Here is a 10,992-nt window from a genome sequence, read left to right on the forward strand (position 1 = left end):
CTTGCAAAAACGGAGCGGCGAAAACGCTTGGGCCTAGAAACGTCAAAGCTTTAGATCTGGACCTGGGTGAAACAAAATCTTGAGCTGGTGAGCTTTCAACAGTTAATATAATTATATATCAAATATTCAGTTTAGTATTAATAGTTCTTGCCAAGACTATTAATTTATTTTGGAATAAAAAATTATTTTGAAATAGGGAACTTTGAAACACCTGAAATTCAGTCAAAAACTAACAGAAATTAATTTAAAAAAAAAATCCGAAAAAGAAGTGTTTAGTGAAAAGAAAAGGCCATATTAAACTTAAGATCGGAATACATAGAAACCTACAATAACTAAAACTCAGAACTACAGAAATTACTATTAGAGAATAAATGAAACCCAAAACGAACCGAAATTATATAAAAAATGATAGCAAAAAAATATACAACAGGTACTAATGTAAATTAATAAATAAATCTGAAAACGAGTAAAGCTTAAATTGAATATGCAACTAAAGCTTAAAACGAACAAAAATATTTTGCTATTGAAGCATAAATGACACCCAAAACAAACAGAAATTAAATAAACATTCATAGCAAAAAAACATAGCAAAGTCTTAAAACAAGTGAAGCTTAAATTGAATATACAAATCAAATTTCAAACGAACAAAAATCACTGGAAACAAGAGTTTGGGTATCACCTCCTATTCTCACTGTAAAATTCTAAAACCTACTGCGTCATTGGTGCTTCACTGAAAACGAATTATATTACAAATATTTTCTTTTGCACTTATTGCAACATTGAAAATAAACATAAAAATTCCAGTAAAATTAAGTTTTGAACTGATGAGATTTCAGTAATTAATATGATTGTATATCGAATACTCGGTTTAATTTTAATAGTTCTTTCCAAGACTGTTCAAAGACAAATATAGCTTCACAACAAACGAGAGTTGGGATACTGCCCCCTTCCCTAACTGTAAAAGTCTAAAGCCTACTGTGTCACTGGTGCTTGACTGAAAAAAAAATTGTTACAAATGTTTTCTTTTTCCAGTTATTAAAGCATTAAAATGAAAATAAACTTGCAGTAAAATAAAATTTTTGCAGTAAATCAACAATTAATAGCATTATATATCAAACATTCAGTTTATTTTATTTATACTTTCCATGACTGCTCAAGACACATATAGTTTTGAATAAAACTGTATACTTTGCTGAAACTATAACTGGAAAAAAAACTTCTTTTTCCGAAAGTTTTATTTCAATTAATTTCAAGAAGAGCTTCAAACTGCTCAAAAACTGCTCATTTTTTTTTGGGGGGGGGGTACGGAAGTGGCTGCCCCCCCCCCCAATAATTTGGAAAAAAAATATTATAGAGCCCATGTCATTGACTCTCTAGATATGGCCTCCTCTTGTCCCACAATAAAAATGCTGCAGCTTCGCCTCTGGGAAGTACCATTAAGGAAACCAGTACCATTTGGCTGAGCCGAAGGTTTTTAGCCCTCAATCTTAAAAGTTAAATATCATCACGTATTAACTAGGGTAAAATTGATTTCGTTCTTCTTTTTCTTCTTTATCAGCACTTAAGATGTTAAGAAGGCTCGTGTTACATTATAGTCACACTTGTGGAGAAAATCAAACGGAAGCTTGAAACAACAGTTTTCTATCCGAATTAGTAAGCAATAGCTGTTAACAAATTAGTGTTGATTGTTAGTTTTGTAACTATTAGTGTTAGAATTAGTGTTGATAACTAAATTTAATTAAAGTTAGCAACATCAGTAAATTATTATTGAATGCAAACTAGTATTTTTTCAAACCAATTTTCTTGCCATTATAATTTCATAATATAAGTGTGACGCTGAATTCAAGGAGAAACCCGTACCATTAATAAATCTTGGCTTTCTTTTATCGAAAGGCGTGACAATTGCGTGACTCGGGCATAAGAATTATTAGCTACAAGCAGAGTTGTGTTAATTCAATCCTGGATACGACCCTGAAAAAATGTATGTAAAATTGTAAAGCATAGGCTACATGACCAGTCCCTCCTAATTGACACCAGGGGCTAAGAGCTATTAGCCTGGCTAATTCAACCAGTTATCAGCGACTAAAAAAAATTTCGCTTTAAAAAAAATTAAGAATGTTTTTTGTTTTTTTTACGAGAAGACATCACTGCTAGTAAAAAAAAAACACATTAAAGCATCAAAATTCAAAGTGTCTAGCGCGTCTAGCTTTTCTTTATGGTTGTGCTTAATAATATGGCTTAAAGACATAATTGGTCTTTTTTATTCTAATTTACATTCAATACTGTAGTTAGAATATATTAAATTACCCTCTTCCGACTAGAATTCTTAAGGCCTCGAGATGGCCTTCAAAAGCAGCGCATAATGTTGGGGTCATTCCGTCTTCGTCTCTGGCATTACAGTCTCTTTTTGTCGCCTCTTTGAGTCGGCTCAGGTCATTATCACGTGCCGCTCTGTAAAAATAAATAACAAATTGAAATATTGAAATGTTCAAAGTAGATACGTTACAAGTGGTCCGTAGATCAGGCTTTGTTGGATTCTGAATTATGGATGATTTCAATCCTGGAAGAGGATTTTATATAGAGTCCTTGGGGCCATTCCCATGCAACACAACATGAGGGGTGGTTGCACCTTTGTGGTAAAAATTCGTGAGAAAAATATATTTTTTATTATTCATTTAAATTTACATTATTTTACAGGAAACTGTTTTTACCACTATCCGTTTTATTCCTATGCGGGATTTGGAGGGCCTGCGAGCCCAATTTTTCGGGCCCACGATCCAACACTCCCATTATCGAAAATTAGTGAAGATAAGTGACTTATGACAATAGAATATTTCGCATGTATCAGAGGCAACGCTCTAGAATTGCCTATAATTAAGAGTCATAAGGCTTCTATGTATTATTATTATTTATGTTTTGCTCCAGAGCTACTTCATATGCAAATGGTGGTGACGCAAACTTTGAAGGGGACTCATCCGATTGAAAATTCAAAGTTCTAGTGCCCTTTTAGGATCAAAAGTAATCTAGGGACAACCAGCCCTTTCCCATGCCTTTCCCTCCAAAGACATCTGATCAAAGTTTTGAGATAGCCATTGTGTTCAAAATAGTCCAAAGGTCAAATAACCATACTCCAGGGTTGGCATAAATCTCCAAAGCCCCTGGGGCAAGTGTTGTAAGTTGTACAGGTTGTCCATTCTTTACATATAAGGTATTTTTTTTGAAAAAAGGGGGGCATGTTGAACCCTGTATCTCCAAAAATATTTAGGGTATTAGGGTGAAACTTTAAAGAAATGTTAATGGGGTGTAAAAAAAAAAAAAAAAAACAGACTATGTGCACGCTGGTTGTCAAAAGAGTGCATTAGCAATATCGAAGGAACGACTGAGGGGAATAAGTTCAGACATTCAGGATATGTTGGTGGTATTGAAGAGTGATTGGAAGGCAACCTTTGCCCTCTATAGATACCATCTCCCCTCAACTTTCATTGAGATTTCGAAAAATCGATTTTGTTCAAAATAGTCAAAAGTCCTAATAACTATGCATCTGGCGATGTCATGCCACAACAGCTCCGGAGCAAGAATTGTCAATTATGCAACTTGCCCATTGTTTACCCGCAGGATTTATCATTTGGAAAAAGGGCAAATGTTCGATTCTAGGTGTCTCCGAAAAGGCTAAAACTTTGGAGAATGCTGAGCATTAAATTGAACTAAATCACAAAATATTATGCAAATCCAATTTATCGAAAGAGCGTGTCGGCTGTATCTTAATAGCGGCTGAGGGTATTGCGCTGAAACTTTCAGGGAATGTTGAGGGGGGTTTTGAAAAGAGGTTGGAGGGAAACCATCCCCTTCCCATGCCCTTTTTAGCTGCACTCATCACAAAGCACAACTGCCTGTTTCTTATATATGAAAGTTTTTTTTCAGGAAAAAGGGGAGTATGTTTGATCCTGGGTCTCCATAAATGCTTAAAGCATCAAGGGGAAACTTTCTGGGAATGTTGAGGTGGATGTCGAAAAAAATCAAAACACGCTATATGGAGGATGACTCTCTAAAGGGTGTATCAGCAATACCTAAGGAACAACTGAGGGTATTAACTTTAAACTTTCAAGGCATGGTGAGAGGAATGTTGACGAATGATCGAAGGGCACCCAGTCCCCTTGCCCTTTTTAGATGCCCCCCCCCCCCTCAACACTGATAAAAATTTTTACACCAAGGCAACTGAAGAACATCAAAGCAACTGAAGTTGCTATGGTGTTCTCATTATTGAAGCAGCTCTATTAGCTTTCCAGACGCTCAGTCACAGTAGCGACAATTGTCGATATTGATATTGGTTGTTTTTATTTCTTGGTTTTGGATTTTATTTGTTTTTATATTATTTTAGTTTTTATCATTGTTATATCAGTGATGAAGACGCTTCGTATCATACATGCGAAATATCCGTGTCGTTTTAGTTTTTTTTTTCTTTCTACTAGCCGTAGTAGACTGTTAGAAAATTGTTGTTTCAAGCTTCCGTCTTTTCTAGTTTGAGAAAAAACTACATCTATTCTCTATATTTACATATATTTACATCTATATATCCATCATCTATATCTACATCATATATCTACATCTATACTCTGATTGGTCAATCATAGATTTTATGCTTGAAAGCTAAAAAAATTAAGAACGGGATACATAGTTGGCGCTGTAGTCATGCTTAATTTTTATTTTCTCCACAAGTGTAACTGTAATATAACCCGAGCCTCTCTTTGCCAGAACAAAATTTGCATTTTACTGAAAAAATACAAATGAATGTTCATTATTAGTTGATATACATATGCCTACATTCAGTATACTAAATGTGAATACTATTTGATCTGTTAATTTAAAATAAAGGACATTTTTCCTGTACAGTACACACTATGTTCTGGCCTGGGAAGGCATAGGGGTTTTGCGCCCAACTTATGCTAGTTTCTATTCGTTTTGAGTTTGACTCGGTTAATTATTGTAATTTCTATTCGTTTCGGGTTTCATTTATTTATCGATGCTGATTTGTGGTAGTTTCACGCTTGGTAGATTATTTGATTTTATTTGCTCATTTTTTGTTTAATGGAGTTCTTTACTTTTCTTTCGAAAACTTATTTTGTGGAAAATGTTTTTTAAATTAATCTCAGGAATAGATGATGTATTAAGTTGAACCTTTCAGGCATGTTGAAAAGTACTTGGGTGGCAAAGAGCCCCCTTGTGATTTTTAGATTCCTCCATCCCCCATCAACACTGATTAAAATTTAGAAATTTTGAAACAGCCACTTAGTCAAAATAGTCAAAAAGTATAACAACTATGCTTCTGCGGATCGCAAGCTTCCTACAGCTCCAGGGAAAATGGTTTTAAATTAGCCAATTTGCCCATTTTTAACATGCAGGATTTATTATTGGGAAAGGGGGGAATTAAAATCCTGGGTGGGTCAGAAGGGTAATGAGTTGAAACTTGTCAGAATCTTGATGGAGTTGTTAAATTAAATCAAAATACACTATTTGAATCCAAGTTGTCAAAACGGCATATCTGCTATACCTTAGGAGCAGCTAAGGGTATTAACTTGAAACTTTCGGGATCACCATTGGTACAGCTACTGTGACTGTAATTGTCATTGTGGCTATTTGGGACTGTGGTTGCTTGTGACTACTTGCAAGTGTGGCTACTTTCCATTCAAACTACGATTACATTCGACTGGGACTCTGGCTAATTGTGACCGAGGCCGCTTATGACATCTACTGCAACTACTTGCGACTATGACTGCAACTGCAACTACTTGTGACAATAGATGTGACTACTTGCAACTGTGACTACTAGTGACTTTGTCCGCTTGCGACTGTAAATACTTGTAAATGCCAACACTAGCGACTGCGACTACTTGTGACAGTGACTGAGACTAAGGCTACTTGCAGCTGCGACTATCACTAATTGCGACTGCGACAACTTGCGACCTTGGCTACTTGTGACTATAACTATTTGCAACTGTGACTACTTAAGACTGTGACTACTTAAGACTGCAAATACTTGCGACTGAGACAACTTATGTATGCGACTGCAGCTACCTTTGACTGTGAGTACTTGCAACTTGTGACTGCGAGTGCGACAGCTAGCGACTGTGAATATGACAGCTCGTGACTACAACTACCACTACTTGTGACTGTGGCTGCTACTACTAGTACTGCTACCACTACTGGGGCTGCAAATGTGACTGCAAGTACTACTGTAATTTCTACCATTACAACTAGAACTATTAAACTAAATCAAAAGATTTTAACTGTATCCTGCTTGTCAAAATAGCACAGTGGATCCAAGTTTTTCAGAAGAGAGTTTATCAGTTTTTCAGATCCAAGTTTTACGGGTAGCATTTCGGGTAACTTACGAACCGGAACTTTCGTAGAATGTTAAGAGGGATGTTAAATCAAATCAAAAGACACTATCAACTCTATGCCTCCAGGTTGTCAAAACGACATTTCCTCAATATTTCAAGAAAAGTTAGGGAAGGTTATCAAGTTGAAACTTATGTTCAGCGAGATTTTGATTTAAATCAAAAGACACTACTTAAAATAAGGAAATTATAATAAGATATTTCAGTTCTTAAGCCAAAGACGAGAAAAACTAGAGAAATTTCCATTGTATTAATCAATAATAAAACTTTAGTAATCACAAACGAACAGTAACAAATTTTGGAAAATTTTCAAAAAAAAAACTTTCCATCAGAAATAAAGTCCAATAGCTATTCGAACTCAAAAGAAAACACAGATATTATTATCAAAAAATAAACGAAACAAAAACGAACGGAAACTAAAATAAATGATTATGTGAAGCACAAACATAAGAGATACTGATATAAATGAAAAAATAGGTTTCATAACGGTAGAAATTAAACTAAATATTCAAGTTAAAGATAAAAAGAACAAAGATTACTACAAACAGGAATATGGCTATTGCAACCTTCCCCCTTCCAATTGAAGATAAAATCTTGAATTGCAGAGATTTCAATGAATTTTTATGATCATAATTAAATATTCAATCTATTTTCATTAGTTCTTTCCACTCATCTTGATTATTATACTGATTTATTTTTTTATTTGTCGTCAATTTTTTGATAAATTAAACCACACTGCTTAAAATATGTATGGTTTTCAACAAAATCCCTAACAAATATCCTGTTGTGTTAGATTTTTCAATTTTAATTAAAAGTTTCACTCTTCACTATGATTTTTAAAACTTCACTATTCCTCTAAAAACAACTAAAAGTGACTCAAACTGGAGTCCATCAAAATATCGTAAAGGGTAGGGTTTACTTCAAAAAATAAAGGGATTTTAGTGGAATAATGTAACAGGTTGTTTAAATGAAAATTAACAATAAGAAAGCCAATTATATAATATATTTTACCATATATATTGCAAGGTCAGTCATCAAATTTAAGAAATAAAATAATGAGCCATAAATGTAAAATAGAATTTTTCAAAGCGACAACGCTCAATTATGTTAAAAATTTTATAACACATAATTATGTTAAAAAACTTTAAAATTTTTCTTAACACATAATTATGTTAATTTTTTTAACAATATTAATAAATATTGTTAAAAATTAACAATATTCATAATTTATGTTTACCCTCTTTGCAAAAAAAATACAAATATTGATGGAACAGCAAATATAAAAAAGAAAAATACACACAATCACACTACTTAAAAATTTATTATAATCTGAAAAAACAAGCATTGCCAATCATGTAAATTTTATATAAAAAAAAACTTTGCTTGAGCATAAAAAGGCTTTACATATTAGGCAAACAAAATGCAATATGAAGATAAGACAACGACAACACCTATAAAAAAAACTACACTATCTAAACATAAATATAATTCAGAGGAAAATCAAATATACGTTCGTATCGATATACAGTTTTGGGAACTTGTCGATAGTTCATCCAATTTTCTGACACAAAATAATCTGCGTTTCTCAACGACAATTCCATGTTCATCCAAAAAGGCTAAGAAAATTGTACAGTATCTGATGAATTGTCCACGGATGATAAGGCGTTCGTTCTTTTTTTTAAGCTTCCAAATTGGCATATCATAAAATAAATGGGGCACAAATATAGCAGTAGAGATTCTTCCCATGCAACACTTGTCAAACTCTCACTTCATTTTGGCAAGCATAAAAAAAGCAAGGAAAGTTTATCCTTGATAGCTTGAATAACAAGGATTACTGAGTTTTTCATAGACAAACCAACAGGGATACCTAAATAACTCAAAGCATTTCTACGCCCAGTTGAAAACGACCCAGCTAGAAAAACCCCTTTTGCTTCAATACTTGGATTAAGGTTAGGGTTGCCACCCGATAAAAAACACAAGATTTTAATGATTTTTTATTGATTTAGTGATTTTTATTGATTTTTTATTGATTTAATGATTTTTTTCCATTATTTAGTGATTTATCTGCTGATTTAGTGAATTTTTAGGCCAATATGAAAAATCACCAGAAATAGTGATAAATCACTAGGGATGGTGATCTCGACCACGGATGAAGAAACCTTCGAGGAAAGACCTATGGTTGAAAGCCTAGATTTTATGACAATAAAAGCCATTTGAAGTGATTCAGAACCGTTGTTGGCAAGGGTTTATCATAGGCAGCGCAATCGCGCTGCCTAAGTAAAGAGCAATGTTGGCACAATGTAGTTTTTTCCATGCCAGGGCACTTCGTATCGAAGAATTTGTCGTAGAAACTTCGAAAAGGGTTCATTCGATTGGAAATTGGAGTGGCTAGTGCCCTTTTTAATAGTCGAAAGTGATTGGAGGGTAACTAGCCACCCCCCCACTCCGGTCATTCCCTCACACACATCCAATCAAGATTTTGAGATAGCCATTTTGTTCAGCGTAGTTGATTTCCAGATAGAAAATATATTTTTGAGGAGGACACCCCCCCCCCCCACAACCCTCAGGGCAAGGGTTTTAAGTTACACCCTGGGGGATAGAAGAACGATGTTGACACACTGTGTTATTTATTAATTTTTTTTTTTGCTTTAGAGGAGGACAGTTCGTATCAAAGAAATTGTCGAAAAGGGCTCATTCAATTGGAAATTGGAGTGGCTTGTGCCCTTTTTAATAGTCGAAAGTGATTGGAAGGCTACTAACACCCCTTCTACGCCCACCATTTCCCGAAACACATACAACCAAAATTTTGAGATAGCCATTTTATTCAACGTAGTTTTAAGTTCTGGAAATTTGGTCTTTGAGGTTGAACCCCCCCCCCCCCCCCAGCCCTTAGGGCAAGGGTTGTAAGTTATGCCCTGGGGAAATATAAGGTTTTTACAGAACGCGTTGTCGTAGTAACTTCAAAAAGGGCTCATTCAATCGGAAATCGAAATGGCTGGTGCCCTTTTTAATAGTCGAAAGTGATTTGAGGGCAACTAACCCCCCTCTCAATCCCACTTTTTCCCAAAACACATCTAATCAAAATTTTTAGATAGCCATTTTATTCAACGTAGTTGAAAGTTTTGGAAATTAGGTCTTTAAGGATGACAACCCCTCCCCAAATCAGTCGCTCAGGGCAAGGGTGGTAAGTTATGCCCTGGGTCACTCACTTTCGACTATTAAAAAGGGCAATTTTAATTTCCAATCAAATGAACCCTTTTTGAAATTTCAACCGCCCCTGGGTGGTGGGACAAAAACTTCTTTTTCTTCCAACGATTTATCAATTGAGTGAATGTGCATTGTCAGTTTAATATACATATACTTATATTTAGTAATCAAAATGTTAATATTATTTGATTTATTAAATTTATAAAAGTAAAAACATTTATATTTTTTTCAGTAAAGTGCAATAGGGAAAGCATAGGGGTTTTGAGTCTAACTTATGTTAATTTCTGCTTTTTTTTTAGTTTGACTCGGTTATTTATTGTAATTTCTGTTCGTTTTAGGTTTCTTTTATTTATCGATGATGATTTGTGGTAGTTTCACGCTTGGTAGATCATTTGATTTTATTTTTGCTCATTTTTTGTTTGATGGAGTTCTTTACTTTTCTTTGAAAAACTTATTTTGTGGAAAAAATCAATTAACCGATGGCTCAGAAATGAGAGAATGTTTCCAGTGACCGTTTGAATAGTATTAGTCGATACTTAACTTACTAAACTTAATTCTCCTGCTGACTTTGCGCCAGCGTCTAGAGAGCAGACACTCCTTCTCCAGTAAACACGGTCTTCAGCCACCACGAGTGCATTCTTGCTTATTCTTGCCTGGTGTCATGCAGGTCTAATTTTTGCCTTGATTAGGGAATGATGGAGACCATGGGAACGACCGCGTGTTCGTTCCCATCCAGCGGCCACGGGGTTGCAATCGTATACAATGCGAATAGGGGTTTCTTCTGACATTTGGATGAGGTGGCCGTACCATCTCAGTGTACTTTTTACAACTTGCAGAGAGAATGGAACCAGCATCAAGCCGGACCGAAGTTTGATGTTGCTGATAAAGTCGTACCAGTAAAGTCCCTCTATTTTCCGGAGTCATGTGTTTTGGATTACATCCAGCTTCCTCAAAGTCACGGTGGTTCCCGGCCAATTTTCTGTGCCATATAGTATTATTAGATACAATTGGAATAATAACAGATCCGTGTTTAATCCCTCTCTTTAATGGAACACGTTTGAGGAAATATACGAAACCCCATCCTAACATCAGTATTCTAATACCACTGCCATAGGCTAAAGCAAATGAAAGCGTTGACGGCATTGTAATGGAGTGCAACCATAGCATAGAACTGAAGAAAACAGTCAAATGCCCTGAAAATGTGTGTATACGTAATATGCGTGAATATACATACCTGACTTATCGAGAATATATGTAAAGACTATATCAAAAATATTGGAAGACTTTTCCTAGCCAAATGGTACCATACAGTACTAAATACGTAAACACCTTGTGCGTTTTGAATTCACAATAAAACTGAAATAAAACTGAATGCCAAGAAAACTCCATC

The 10,992-nt window shown here is 34.8% G+C and overlaps 1 protein-coding gene across 1 annotated transcript in view; it reads right to left on the bottom strand.

Annotated features, from left to right (window-relative positions):
• Sans (SAM_USH1G_HARP domain-containing protein Sans) overlaps positions 1–10,745 on the bottom strand; it is a 58,960-nt gene extending 48,215 nt beyond the window's left edge. Inside the window, exons 1-2 of the mRNA XM_089103290.1 lie at positions 10,423–10,745; positions 2,308–2,451 (exon numbers count right to left, since the gene is read on the bottom strand). Coding sequence (XP_088959416.1) covers positions 2,308–2,451; positions 10,423–10,745 — 467 coding nt within the window. The remainder of the gene's footprint in view (positions 1–2,307; positions 2,452–10,422) is intronic.
• Positions 10,746–10,992: the final 247 nt, after the last annotated feature.

Source organism: Artemia sp. Qi Xiang Cuo, chromosome 17, assembly GCF_049724085.1.
Source record: "Artemia sp. Qi Xiang Cuo chromosome 17, ASM4972408v1, whole genome shotgun sequence".
NCBI lineage: Eukaryota > Metazoa > Arthropoda > Branchiopoda > Anostraca > Artemiidae > Artemia > Artemia sp. Qi Xiang Cuo.